The sequence below is a fragment of the Penaeus monodon genome, chromosome 4 (assembly GCF_015228065.2).
Source record: "Penaeus monodon isolate SGIC_2016 chromosome 4, NSTDA_Pmon_1, whole genome shotgun sequence".
In the NCBI taxonomy this organism is placed as follows: Eukaryota; Metazoa; Arthropoda; class Malacostraca; order Decapoda; family Penaeidae; genus Penaeus; species Penaeus monodon.
Window position 1 is genome coordinate 53,461,642 of NC_051389.1, and position 14,823 is coordinate 53,476,464.

General features: G+C 42.0%; 1 protein-coding gene across 16 annotated transcripts in view; it reads right to left on the reverse strand.

Annotated features, from left to right (window-relative positions):
- Positions 1-14,823, reverse strand: part of LOC119572340 (glutamine--fructose-6-phosphate aminotransferase [isomerizing] 2-like) — a 30,560-nt gene that overhangs the window by 4,651 nt on the left and 11,086 nt on the right. For 3 of the 16 annotated variants that reach the window (XM_037919407.1, XM_037919408.1, XM_037919406.1), the window contains exons 2-6: positions 10,053-10,160; positions 8,591-8,824; positions 7,829-7,995; positions 5,398-5,539; positions 3,326-3,352 (exon numbers count right to left, since the gene is read on the reverse strand). In XM_037919407.1, coding sequence (XP_037775335.1) covers positions 3,326-3,352; positions 5,398-5,539; positions 7,829-7,995; positions 8,591-8,824; positions 10,053-10,160 — 678 coding nt within the window. Of the gene's footprint in view, positions 1-290; positions 306-1,038; positions 1,048-3,325; positions 3,353-4,355; positions 4,401-5,397; positions 5,540-7,828; positions 7,996-8,590; positions 8,825-10,052; positions 10,161-14,823 lie in introns of all 16 variants that reach the window. The other 13 variants (XM_037919401.1, XM_037919399.1, XM_037919403.1 and 10 more) reach the window with 7 other exon arrangements.

Consider the following 14,823-nt stretch of genomic DNA (forward strand, 5'->3'; position numbering starts at 1 on the left):
GCTACAATTCATAATAAAATATAATATTTCAAATATATTTTCATATTTTATATAAGACATAATTATATATATTAGCATGTGAATCATTATTCAAATGAAGCATGTTTATTCATTAATGCTTCAAAAAATGGAACAAAAACAAAAAAATACTGTCAATGAAATGACTTTCAACATAATTGCACACGTGTAATCAACTGCATTCGCTTGCTTGTTCACTCAATTACTCACTCTTCATTCACTCATTCATCTGTTCACCCGCTCAATGATGAAAAGAAAAAAAAAAATATTACCTGATTTAGGAAGTGCTAAGGTTGTAGGATTGGGTGGGGTTGAAGGGGAAACAAAGATACACATTATTTACAAAGTCAACAACAGACAAGAATATGATGCAACACAATCTAAATCTAAAATACAAACTCTACACTAACTTTAACATTACACTAACTTCTATCTTTTGAATATTCCCTACTTAACATTTTTCAGTGTTTCCCATTTACTACTATTTACAGATGACAAACATATTTACAAAACTTGGGAAACGGCAACCTAAAACATCAAAATTAGTGTGTTACTAAGGATCCTGGATCAGGGAGAACTAAACTAATGTAAATTTTTGAACAATTACCCTATTTTTTCCTGTTCTATTGCTGTTACATCAGAAACTAGTTCTCAAGCATGGAATACGAAAAAAAAGAAACATTTATGGAATATTAAATAAAAAGTAATCTTGAGGAATATTATTTAACAAACATCTACACTTTTCCACAAATCTTCATCTGCAACTTGCAACTTGCATATTGATCAACGGATATTCCTTCCAGGTTAATGACGGCACTGGCCTTCACTAACATGGAAAAAATACTGGTTGTGATCAAATCCAGTGCAGCTTGTCAGAAGAGAAAGTGCCACTGTGCAGAGGTCCTCATCTTGGGTAGAATGAAGAAAAGGAACAAAATATTGAAAAAAATATAGAAAGAGAAAGGGGGGGAAAAAAAGAAAAAGAAAGAGATAGAGAACAGAACGAGAGGGAACCATTACCTTCTAAGTCTATCATCAGGACCGACGGGTTGGAGGAGGTTTCAGAAGATTGGAAAATGAAAAGGTTAATTAAGTCATATTAAATCAAATGAAGCCTGAATACCTGTGCTGGCTATTCATAATGTTAGAGCACTCCTAAAGAGAAGAATATTAACCACAGGATGTTAAAAAGGGATAAAATATGCTTTTTAACTAAAAGTGGTAATATAGCTATCTACACTGTACAACTATATCCTATACATTTTGTAAAGTCTACTTCAAATAATTAACTTCTAAGTAATCATAACAGAAATGTGTAATAAGAAACCTAAAATACTATAAGCAAGGTCATTAAAAATTGATCAACAAAATATTTCCAACCGGTGATGTTGGATCTAATGACATAAGATGATAAAAAAAATAATAAAATTCTTATATTTTCATGAATCTATTTGCTATTAATGAGATATTTAAGCAGGACTATCTATGCATAAGTCTAAACTTTTATAAAATACAATTCTCTTTACACAGAAAATCAAGCATATAAAAATTGCAACAAAAAATTAACACTATTCAAATCTTGTGAAAGACCAAATACTTGACAACCCCAACTGGACAACCAAGTGCATAGCCAAAAATATTGACTTTTAACAGGAAACAAAACAGCAAGAGAACAAAAAACATCTATGGAAAACAAAATATTGAAACAACTATTACAAGAAAGAAACACAAGAGTAAGACTGAATGAAGTGATACAATGAAACAAGAGACAAATCTACATCAAGAACAAGCTACAGAATCACACAGGGACATAAAAAGAACAAGACACAGAATTAGTTACACAACATTCATATTCCACACACACAAAAAGTTGGTATAGTGGATATGACAGTTACCAAGGGTCGCATAAAGTTTAGTGAAGAGTTATTTTTAAGTTATTCAGTTGTATGGATTTTTTTTTTTTTTTTTTTGTCATAAAGAAGATATAACATATTTCATTATATATATGTTTAAGTTTCTGAATCTTTCACAAGTATGAGTATGTTATAACTTATGGGCATAAAGGGTGTGTAAAAAAAAAAACTGCTTTGAATGTTATTTCTTCATACATATGACTGTCTTGTTTCTCCAGGCAATAGATTCTTGTTATAAAATTAGTACAATCTAAAATAAGGCAATACCTTCAATAATCTATGACAGCATAATAGTAATATCTGACATACAATTTTATAAATATATTAATATAAAAATACTATATATATCTGACAATATATATATACCACTACCATAAAGGAATGTTTTATTATATTTCTTTCATAACAAGCATCTATTGCATTTTGGAGAAAGATCAAATGTAAATATAATAATAAAAATAAACAGAAAAGAAAAATCAGAGCTCCTTATTTCATAATAATCCCAAAACAACCTTCACATGTCAAAATCATCAGTCACCAAAAAGACAAACTCAATCTTGCATAAATCCAATAAAAAGGGAGAGAGAGAGAAAGAAAACGACTGAAAACCCTCTGCAAGGCAACACCATCACCAACAGTTGCCAGACAGGTGGCAAAAGTAAGGAAAATCACCACAAGTGTGTCATCTTACCTATAATCATGAACAGTTTGTCTATTCTCATGCACATGGAAAATATGAGCACCAAGAACCATTTCTGTTAGGTTGTCTCCATTACCTTTTTGATGCAGAAGATTAGATTTTGTTTGAATGATTGATATGTGTTTCATGTACTCTGATTTCATGAGTTCATAGGGATCTTGAGGTAGTTATGATGGCTGACTAATGTAGCTATAGAAAAAGACTAGGATTTTATATATCAAACTTCTTTTGGTGTGTGTATTTTACAGAAAGCATTTCCGCTATTCATTAATGTTAGTATTATTTGCATATCTAAGTACTGTTTTTAAATTTCATAACAAAAGCATGATTTTTTTAGAAATCTTAATGATCCATTCCTGCTTACAAATATTACCTCATTACATAGCTCTCAAACTCAAAGTAGGTTGAAATATACTATAAATCCACCTTCACATTGAAAAAAGTAATGGAGATTGTTTTGAGTCATGACATCCAGAAATCATAGAAGACCAATTCTGTCAATGCAATGTGAGAAATATATATATACAACCCGTATGTATAAACATGATGAAGAACATCTATTTGATTAGTTAATATATAAATCAAGAAGAGAGAATTTACAAAACTAAGACAATATAAAAGAGAGAAATCAGAATTAAATACATCTGTACCAATGGCCCAGAACCCTTGACTTGGGAAAGGACTGACTAACTACCTTTCAGTTCAACCTTCTCGGGGGAGTCTGCATGTAGCGAGGATGGCGGGGCAGGCAGGAGCAAACATGAGAGGGGAGGAAGATTCAATGTGAATTATTGGAATATATAAACTCTGCCTAACATGTCATAGACACAAGAAGATTATGAGAAAAAAAAAAACTAAATACATATATATAAACCCTATGAGAACATAATTACTGACCTACAAACTATCAGGAACAAAAGGGGTGGTTAGTAAATCCTACCAACAGACAATAAATCAATAAAACAGGAGAATAACTCTGAAAGCAAAAATGGTGATTCACTCCTGAAAATGCACACAGAAAAGCCTGCATCTTTTGCGAGTTGTGGGTTATCTTTTTATCCATCCAATTACCTTGGTCCCCAGGCTTGAGTACCAAACAATTATCCAACCCAGCCACCTGAAATGTTATCCAAGAAAGAGGTCACCAAAAAACCAAACCAGTTCTCAAGAGTGGGAGTTCTTTTTCAAGAGAAAAGAGGAAGAGAAACTGTTGACACCACCTTCACCATGGTGGCCTTGAATATTAATAGTGTACAGTATGTTTACAGTTTCTGCTTAAGTCATAGTCTTTATCAGTCCAGAAAAAAAAATTGGTCTTTTGTTGTGGGAAAATAGTCTTGTCGTACACAAAATTTATGTATACATTTATGATCTTAATGAAGAATAAGGGCAATAGCTGTTGGAATCTAGAAGCTTTTCAACCATAAGCAATTTAAACAAACCTTGGACCAACTACAGGTGAAAGATTCATGCACACGTTACATGTGCTGTGTGGCATCCAAAATGAGTATAACTATGTGGCAGCTGCAAAACATTTGTCAAGGCTACAGTAATTACAGTATGTGTGATTAATGTCTAACACTTAATTGTTCTTTCACCATGTGTGAAGATATTAGATAAAGAAGCATGCAATAGAAGCATAACATGCAATTTAAAGACATTGCTTAGTGTTCACAGACATCTCATGCAGGAAAATCTGTGATCATTCCACTCTCATCACTTGCCTCTCTCTCTTGCACCCAGTGACCGTCCTCCGAACTCGTACACATCTTAGTTTGTGGGGAAATAATGCCAACAGGTTAGTAGTGAGGATTTAGTGAACTTGGATTAAACCAACCTGCCAATTCTTCAGCCATGATAGAACCTTTCAGAGCACAGAATACTTCAAGGGCAATCTCCCAGACGTATTTCCCAAAGGATGAACTTGCACGAACTGATCAACTACATTAACTACTCTTCAAGGTATAAATAAACATGAAATTCAAGTGTTCTTTACAACGCCCCACTTCTCTCCCTGGCTTAATCAGTATTATAATGATCAATCAGACCAATTTTATGAGTAATGAAGGTCGACTCTGAAGAGTTGGCACTGACATCATGTCCACATTTGATGGTTTTGAAGTGTTATGTTAGCTGTCACCATAACATAGCATTAGGTGTTAACCAGGGTAAGGAGGCATTACATGGCTAAACCACCCTCAAGCTAGGACAATAGTAAAGGAAATATATATAAATGCTAGACGAACTATACTGTTCTCCTAAATTTCTAATACTAGAGGTAATTATCACTAGACTAATATCCTAATCAATCATACATAATTCTTAAAATATCTAAATTGTATCTCAAAAATAGGAAAGGTAAAATACATTTGGAATTATATATATAAAAAGCATACATACAAATCAAGACATAAAATACTTTAACAAGAATAATTTCAGTTCTAATGACCAGTAGTGACTAATCTAAATTCAAATATATTCAATTTTAAATTATACGGTGCTTAAAAATACACAAGCTAACTCCTAATCAGTGCTGTATTCAATCAACATTGCAAACAAAAATAGGGTTGTTAGAAAGCAATACATATGAAATACAAAACAAGTCCACAGCTCCTATCAACTCTCATATCAAGGCTAACATTCTAGTATGTGAATATGACTCACAGATTTATATATGATAACCAACTTTAGATTTTATGAAAAGCTCATGTGATCAGGAGCTGTGGACCTTTGTGAATAAGGGGCAGACACGCAGCCAAAGCTCACCCTTGCTGTAGAGAACGGGAATGTGGTCTGTGGCCAACTTGGTCTTAGTTTTGATGCCCACGAGAAGGGGAGATCCCCGGCGGGTGGCCACGACCTCTCCTGGGAAGTGCTTGCTCTTGAAGCAAAGAGCAAAGGCTCCTTCCTGTAATGTTGCGAATTGATTAGTCCACTCCTTGTGTGTATCTTTGCAATGATATGAAATAGTTGATGTGATTCAATTATGAATTGGGAAATTGTGTGTGTGTGTGTGTGTGTGTGTGTGTGTGTGTGTGTGTGTGTGTGTGTGTGTTGTGTGTGTTTGTGTGTTTGTGTGTTTGTGTGTTTGTGTGTTTGTGTGTTTGTGTGTTTGTGTGCGTGCGTGCGTGTGTGTGAGTGCGTGTGTGCGAGTACGTGAGTGCGTATGTGCGAGTACGTGAGTGCGTGTGTGCGAGTATGTGGGTGCGTGTGTGCGAGTATGTGAGTGCGTGTGTGCGAGTACGTGAGTGCGTGTGCGAGTACGTGAGTGCGTGTGCGAGTACGTGAGTGTGTGTGTGTGTGTGTGTAAGTGTGTGTGTAAGTGTGTGTGTATAAGTGCGTGTGTGTAAGTTTGTAAGTGTGTGTGTGTGTGTAAGTGTGTGTGTGTGAGTGTATGCGTATGCGTGTGCGTGTGAACGTGTGTGTGCGCGTGCGCGTGCGTGTGAGCGCGCGTGTGTACGTGCGTGTATGCATGTGCGCGTCCGTATCTCGAGAACTGGAGACTTCAGACTCCGTTCTAGCGATATACCAAGCACGAACCATGTCTTTTCCGATTTCCTGTCTCTCCAATGCCACAAAAATATCATATCTGGCATGAAAATACTAATGGAATCAGGTAGTTCGCTTATTAATTTAATAATACGGCATACAACTATAGAGTTTGGCTGAATAATCTTTTATTTTTTCCTTGTATGAGGATAAATCACACTTGGCTGATTAGGGTTTTAGGTCAGTGTTATATCAGTTATGAAACAAATAATCTGAAGCAAAAATAATGTAAATGACAGCAACAGCAAATTACATGTTTAATTTTCTGTGACGTGGGTAGTATGAATATGCGAACTAATTTTTTGTGTCTCACACCCCTAAAAGATTGGACTTGGTTTGGCATTGCGCATGTTCAATCCTACTGAACAGCATAGTACGATCTATTTAGCAAGATATGGGACAAAAAAGACACAGAAAGAGCGCGTCGTGAAGCTTCATTTGGCTCTCAGCTCCAGTTATCAAACCGCAGACGCAACCGCAAGCGAGACGAGCGAAAGAAATCTTGCTACTGCAATCTCTTCCATAACCGACAGGTCTGCGACAAATTGGGAATCCAAAAGTCAAGGTTCAAAATATACATAGTGAGAGGATAAACTACGTGTTTACTTTTACTACGGCAGTCAATGATACGATAGCCAATTTTGAGAGTAAGGAGCGAGAACCACCTCACACCCTAAGGGCCGGCTTTCACTCCCTAGCTTCTCTCTCCCTCGGGTTGGCTAAGCTGGAGGACTAGCCACCGCAGGCCATTACGGTTCTCGTTCCTAATTCAACGAAGCTTATGGCTCATACCCCCCTTAATCAGCGCCAGTCTCTATTCCTCAAAATTAAACGTAAACACCAACGTATATATTGGGGTTTATTCCAACATGAGCCGCAATTTTCTTCCCTAAAAACATCGTAAACAAATACAATCGATTCGCCTGGGAGTGGAAGGGGGAGAGACGCGTGGCGCAGGTACCAGGAACGAAAATATGAGAGATAAGAAGAATTAAAGCGAATCCACTTAATAAGCATTTACAAATACAAAGTCGGCGAGAACTAGGAGGGGAAGGGGGAGGGGGGTGTAAGTGGAAGGAAAGTGAAGGGATAGGGAGCTGACGGAAAAAGACGGAAGAATGACATAGGAGCGAGGGGGCGTAGTTACGAAAGGGGCTTTGAAAAGGACGCCTGTAACGGGATCAACTCCGCTAAAACAGGTTCTGGGATAAGGCACCTCAGACCTGGGAGGCCTTGGCGTGTGGCGCCGCCGTGGTTCACAACCAGCAGAACACTGGGTTTGTCTATATAACCTCACACGCAAACTTCTCTCCTCAACCCCCCCCACCTCCTCCTCGTCCTCCTCCCCTCCCCTCTCTCTTTCTCCCTCTCTCCCTCCCTCTCCCTCTCTCTCTCTCCCTCCCTCCCTCTCCCTCTCTCTCTCTCCTTCCCCCTCTCTCTCTCTCTCCCTCTCTCTCTGTCTTTCCCTCTCCCTCTCCCTCTCCTTCTCCCTCTCATTCTCCCTCTCCCTCCCACGTCCCCTCTCCCTCTCCCTCCCACGCCCCCTCTCCCTCTCCCTCCCACACCCCCTCTCCCTCCCTCTCCCTCTCCCTCAGAAACAAATCGAACCCCGACAGCCAGAAGAGAAACGGCCATCCCCGACACTCACCAGCTGTTGCACCACCTGCTCGACGAGTTCCCTGAAGGAGTAGGTGGGGTGCAGGTGGTGAAGGTGCTCGGTCAGCTTGGCGATCACCTCAGTGTCTGTCTCGGACTCGAACTTGTGACCCTTCTGGATGAGGAACTGCTTCACGTCCTTGTAGTTGGTAATAATTCCTGTGGGAGGGAAGACGGAATGAATGGAAGGAAAGGAGAGAAAGAAAATGGGAGAGAGGGAGAGCAAGGTGTGGAGGTGGAAGAGGAGGTCAGAATGGGATGGAACAGCTGAGAGGAAGGAATGAGGAGGGAGAGCAATTGATCATGAGAGACAATAAAGGGAGTTAATGAGATGGAGATGAACACACACTTCAAACAGCTCTGCCGAGTGACGCAATGTGATGAAGATGAGATTTTTTTTTTCTTTACGGAGCTTGTGAAATGACTCGTTTATACAAATGTCTCAATAAAGATACAGCTGTTTCAGATGCACCTGTACAATCCAGCAACACCTAAACATATATAGCCGAACTCTCTCTCTCTCTCTCTCTCTCTCTCTCTCACACACACACACACACACACCCCCACCTCTCTCTCTCTTCTCTCGTATCCTCTCTCCACCCCTCTCCTCTCTCCTCTCTCCCCTCTCTCTCTCTCTCTCTCTCTCTCTCTCTCTCTCTCACACACACACACACACACCACACACACACACACACACACACACACACACACTTACTCTCTCTCACAGACACACACACTCACTCAATCTCCTCACCGTTATGCACGACCACGAAGGCGTTCCCTTCGCCGGAGCGCTGCGGGTGGGAGTTCACGTCGGAGGGGACGCCGTGCGTGGCCCAGCGGGTGTGGGCGATGCCGATGTGGACCTCATGTTCCTTTTCGAAGGCGAGCTTCTCCTTCTGGGCCTCGATCTTGTCGCGGAGGCACTTGACCTTGCCCGTCTGCTTGATGAGGCACACGCCACCGTCCACGGAGTCGATGCCAATACCTGAGGGAAGGGGAAAGGGAGGTTAGGTTTTAGGGTGGGTGAGAGGGAGAAGGAAAGGGAAAGAGGGTGGGTGCAAGGGAGAGAGGGAGAAGGAAAGGGAAAGAGGTGGGTGAGAGGGAGAAGGAAAGGGAAAGAGGGTGAGTGCAAGGGAAAGAGGGCGAAGGAAAGGAGAGAGGAAGGATGGGAGAGAGGGAGGGGGAAGGGAGAGAGGGAGGGGTAGAGAGAGAGGGAGGGGTAGAGAGAGAGGGAGGGTAGAGAGAGAAAGATAGGGGGTAGAGAGAGAGAGAGAGAGAGAGAGAGAGAGAGAGAGAGAGAGAGAGAGAGAGAGAGAGAGAGATGCAAGCATCAACGAGGTTGCGTCATCTTAGACTGCAGTGACAGGTTATCGTTTTGCAACGATACCGGTTTCTGAATACAATACAAATTGCAAAATTGCGAAGACGAGTGAGAGGGAGAAAGAGAGAGAGAGAGAGAGAGAGAGAGGAGAGAGAGAGAGAGAGAGAGAAAGAGGAGAAAGAGAGAGAGAGAGAGAGAGAGAGAAGAGAGAGAGAGAGAGAGAGAGAGAGAGAGAGAGAGAGAGAGAGAGAGAGAGAGAGAGGGAGAGAGAGAGAGAATAAAGAAAAAAAAAAAGAAAGACGAGACATAAATAGCATCACAGAACCAAAGTAAATAAATCCTACAATGACTATCAGTGTCATTAGGAAATGTCAACGGTCTTTCATATCCTATCTGCCCCCCCCCCCCCTCACCCTACTTCCCCCTTTATAAATATCTGATCTACAATCAGGTGTGCGTCTCTCCAATCTAGGCAAAGAGATAAGGAAAGATAACATGAGATAAATGCGGCCTCTTTCTTGTGGCTAGCCTTGCCTCTTCCTATCCTTATTTATCCAATATTTCTAATCTTTATTCTACATTCATTAATTATCATCTCCCATTCAAAATAAGTTTTCCCTGAGCTATCCTTCCCTTGCATACAAAAAATAACATAGTTTCTGAAACCATAAACAATCTTCAAACAATCTACAATTTTCCACAAAATACTTCATCCCCTAAAATGACCCTTCCTCCACGCCGTCTACCCTCTCCCCACACCCCCCTCCCCTTTCCCACAGCCTCCCACTTCTCACGGCGTCCCTTACTCCTCCTTCCCACAGCCTCCCTTATCCCCCCTCCCCACAGCTCCCCCCCCCCCCTCCATTCCTCAAACTCCGCCTGCGACACCCACCTGCGGAGTCGTAGCCGCGGTACTCGAGCCTCTCCAGTCCTCGCACCAGAAGCTCAATGATCTCCTCGCGGCGCTTGGGGGTCAGGTAGTTCAGGTAGGCGAAGATTCCTGCGGAGGGACACGAAGGGATAGGAATTAGTATCACACGTCATTACAATGAGAAGAGTATGGCATAGTTCGTGGGTTTTATATTTGTATCATGGGATATCATAAGACCATGAAGAGACGTTCAAGAACCTATTTTGCATCTTTATTACAAATCATAAAAATATGACAATGTCATGATGTTTGATCTTGCAGGTAAGGTCACATTTTCCTGACTGTGCAGATGTGTATCCTCACACGAGCACGCACAAGCACGGACGCCCACGCAACTCCTGTTCCCTTGACAACCAAGAGGAATCCTCCCCCTTCGCTCTTCCCCCCCGTCCCAATCCCTCCTCTCCTAATCTCTCAACAGAACTTTCACTTTCTCAACTTTCATCCAGGAGGAGGAGACGCTCGCGCCGACTCAATCGAGGTTCCCTTGGTTACAGACAGGTCGTCGCGTCTCGAAAGAAGGGGAGATACCGTCGGGGGTGTGAAGGAAAAGGGGGGGAGGGGTTTGTGGCCTCGGACCTGCTGTTGTTTGGGTTAATGGGAACTAGCGAGATTGGCGGGGTTATAGGTAACTTTTGACCGACCGTAGGGTCTGTTAGTGTACGTCTGTTTACATTTACATGTTTACTAAACTGTTTAGCAAACGGCTTGAAGATAGAGAAGAATGCATATGACCCGAGATAAGCAAATCACGTGACCTAAGCTGGGATCAACGGACGACCTCTCGACGCCCTCTGAAGCAGTTTTGTGACCTCGTGCGGGGGGGGGGGGGGGAGGAGGAAAGGCAGTAGGAGTTGGAGTAGGCTAATGATAGGAAGAGAAAGGGGAAGATGAAAAAGAAAAGGCAGAGATACAGAGGAAGAATAGGCAGAGACGTAAATGATGATGATGATGAAAAGGCGGAAATATACAAAAAGGGCGGAGATTATAAATTAAAGCGAGACGGAGAGAAATATCCTATAGGAAAAAAAAAAGACAAAGGTATATGAGGAGGTGAAGGGGGGGGGGGGGAATGAGAGTGAGGAGAAGGAAGTAGCAGGATTAGGTAAAGGGTACGCCCCCTCCCCCACTCTCTCCTCATTCCCTGGTATCAAATTCAAAATGTCACTTGTTTGTTCCTATTAATATTCGAACCATTTTTTTCGTCTGTCTCTAGGAAAGTCCAACCGGATCCATATCTCTGTTCTAGGACATAAACGCATGTGCAATAGAATAAGATAAGATAAGAGATACGGCGCAAGAAGTAGACAACGAGGTAAATGGGCAATAAAACATTTTTTTTTATTACGGGTTAGCAGGAGCAGTTGTGTAAACGTGAGAATTTGGTATCTGAAGACATTTCTCAATATTGCAATTCTTGACTTTTAATGCAAATACTGGTTTACGGTTTATCATAACTATCTGGCTTCGGTATGAGGAAGGGGTAGGAAGAGGTAAAAGGAGAAGGAGCGGGGAAGGTGAGGGACGAAGGGGGGAGAGGAAGAGAGAGAGAGAGAGAGAGAGAGAGAGAGAGGAGAGAGAGAGAGGAGAGAGAGAGAGAGAGAGAGGAAGAGAGAGACAGAGGAGAGAGAGAAGAGAGAGAGAGAGAGAGAGAGAGAGAGAGAGAGAGAGAGACGAGAGAGAGAAGAGAGAGAGAGGAGAGAGAGAGGGAGGGAGGGAGGGAGGGAGGGAGGGAGAGAGAGAGAGAGAGAGAGAGAGAGAGAGAGAGAGAGAGAGAGAGAGAGAGAGAGAGAGAGAGAGAGAGAGAGGAAAACAACAATAAAAAAGTCCAAGATACCAAGTGGGAAGCAGACCCGAAAGAGGCCTCAGAAGGCAGCTCTCGAGACGGACTTTCTCCCGCGCCGCCGAGGACCGCCGCAGGGAGCTCCAAAAATACCCGGGTAAGGTAACGGCAAAATTACTCGAGTAGGGTAAAACCGCAAAAGTACCCGTGTAAAGTAACGGCAAAACTACCCGATAAAGGTAATGGCAAAATTACTCGAATGTGGAAAAAAAACGCAAAACTACCTGATCAAGGCAATGGCAAAACTATTCGAATAAGTTAAAACCACAAAACTATCCGATTAAGGTAATGGCAAAGCTACCCGATTAAGGTAACGGCAAAAGTACACCAACTTATACTTGGTCCTACACCTTGCCGACGCCATGACAACACGCACTGGGAAGAAACCCGCTCGTTCGGCTCAAGAAAACCTGTTCGGATCAACAGCCACATTGCAACCGTGCAACAGTGATCAAGCGGCGGATCATCTCTCTTTTCGAAACTGGCGCCAAACCAAGCTGGTCCGAGACCAACTTTCCAGAAGGTTCTTGTATCGCCAGGAGACAACGCGATACAAGTGAGGATAGATTCTGATTTATATGTTATATACTGCTACGGTAATGAAGCTAATCAAAAATTTAAAGCTTGTCAACGATAACTACCTGACTATGAAAAATGTAATATTGTAATATCAGCAACAGTAACTGTGCTATAACGACAAATCTAATCACATTCCCAAGTCTCCGGAGAAATATGAAAAAAAAAATGCTGATAACAGACATTCACATATGACGAAATGTTAGAGAGAGAGGGGAAGGGAAAGGGATAGAAGAAGGGGGATAAAGAGACATGGTGCGAGGATGGAAGGGAAGAAAGGGAGGGACGGAGGGAAGGGAGAAGGGAGAGAGGGAAGGAGAGAAAGACAGACGTAAACCGAGGTAGAGGCAAAGAGAGAAAGTGAGATCCAAATCTTTCGCTAAATAAACGCACGCACACGTAATCTTCACAATGGATGAAACTGTAACGTATCGAGTGCTTGTTTGATGTCTGCGCCTCGGTTGTTAGTCGACCTCGTTCCTATACGTGTCAGGGTCGAGTGATATCGACACACGTGGCATATCGCGGAAACCTGATATCTATATACATCATCATGAACCAATTTGAGCTTGGGACAGGTTATGAAGCCTCAATAAAGAGGTTTTAATTAAATTAGTTTTTATAAAAAAAAGTTTTGTTTGCTTTTATGATCGTTTTGCTGTGAAAGAAGCGGATAATCGAGTTATTACATGTGGCTTACAGGTGTCAGTACACCTGCACTGGTGCGTCATCAGTATGTGGTTGGCAAACGACCTATTTTTTTATTCACTTCACAAGCTGGTTAGTATCCTTAATAACAGTTTAACAAGCCGTATCTGCTATAGTATTTATCGTCGGGGAAAAAAATATGAGGAACTGAATCGCTGCGTCTTTTAGAAATATTGAAAACGACGAGTGAAACGACGATCCGATGGTAATAACTACGCAAACAAACAAATACAGTGTCACTCTTCCTCGTGGCCTACGCCAAAACATAAACAAAGACCACCTCACTTCCCCCCTGCCTCCCCCCCCCTCCTTCTTTCCTAAATAGCCGCCAGGAGAAGAAAGCGAAAGTTCCAGAACTGGGAGCGGTTTCGACGAGACGTGGAGAGCCGGATTCTTCGGCTTGGGAAATCCTGATCCTTTAACCGGCCCTTTTCTCCCCCCCCTCCCCTATTCCTCTCCTCACCCCCTCTCCTCCCCCATTCCGCCTGCCTCTTATCCCCCTTCCCTTCTCCTCTCCCTCCCCTCCTCCTTTCCCCTCCCCCCTCCCTTTCCTACTCCTTTCCCTACCCCTTCTGTCTCCCTCGCCCCCTTCACCTTTAACCCTTCCTTACACTCTCACTCTCGATTTTGCTCTCTCTGTATATCATAACTCTCTGATTCTCTCTCTTTCTCTCCCACCTCTCTCTCTCTCTCTCTCTCTCTCTCTCTCTCTCTCTCTCTCTCTCTCTCTCTCTCTCTCTCTCTTTATCTATCTCCTGCTATCTCTCTCTTTTGATGTATCCTTTTCATTTTCCTTCTCTTTCTCCTTCTTCTCTTTTTCCTTCTTCACCTCTCTCTTGTTCCTTTTCACATAATAACAAAGCAATGAAATATTAAAATAAATTCTCACTACACTTTTCCATTTCTAAATCGGGAGACTACCAAATGTAAGAGTAAATGAGTAAATGTGAGAGGAAGTGAGTGAGAGCACCGGTGAGTAAATGAGTGTGAGAGCTCTTTATGTTAGACAGCATATGTGTGAGAGAACAAGAAAGTGAAAAGTGAATAAATCAGCGAATGAGAGAGTGAGTGCGTGAACGAGAGAGAGTGAGTGTGAGTGAACGAGAGAGAGTGAGTGAGTGAACGAGAGAGAGAGTGAGTGAGTGAACGAGAGAGAGTGAGTGAGTGAACGAGAGAGAGAGAGAGTGAGTGAGTGAGTAAATGAGTAAGAGGACTGACTAGCCGCCTGACTCGTCCACCTTCTCGCTTTGTTCGTCCATCAATTGACCTTGAAGAGAAGAGGAGCTGGACGTGGTGGAAGGGGAATAGGGTGGAGGGTGGAAGGGGAATAGGGTGGAGGGTGGGAGGGGTATGGGTGGGGAGAAGAGGGAGGAGGGAGATGGGAGGAGGGAGGATGGAGGATAGAGGGTGTGGTGGGCGTGTATACTGTTTGGAAGTGAAAAGGAAGAAGGAGAGGAGGTATGAAGTAATAAAGGTAGGAGGAAGGTACATGGAAAAATGGGAGAAAAGTTGCGAGAGGATGAGAAATAATAATAATAAAAAAATTATAGTATTTATTTTTCATCTAATTCAAAAGACAAAAAGCAAAAAATAATAATAATAAAA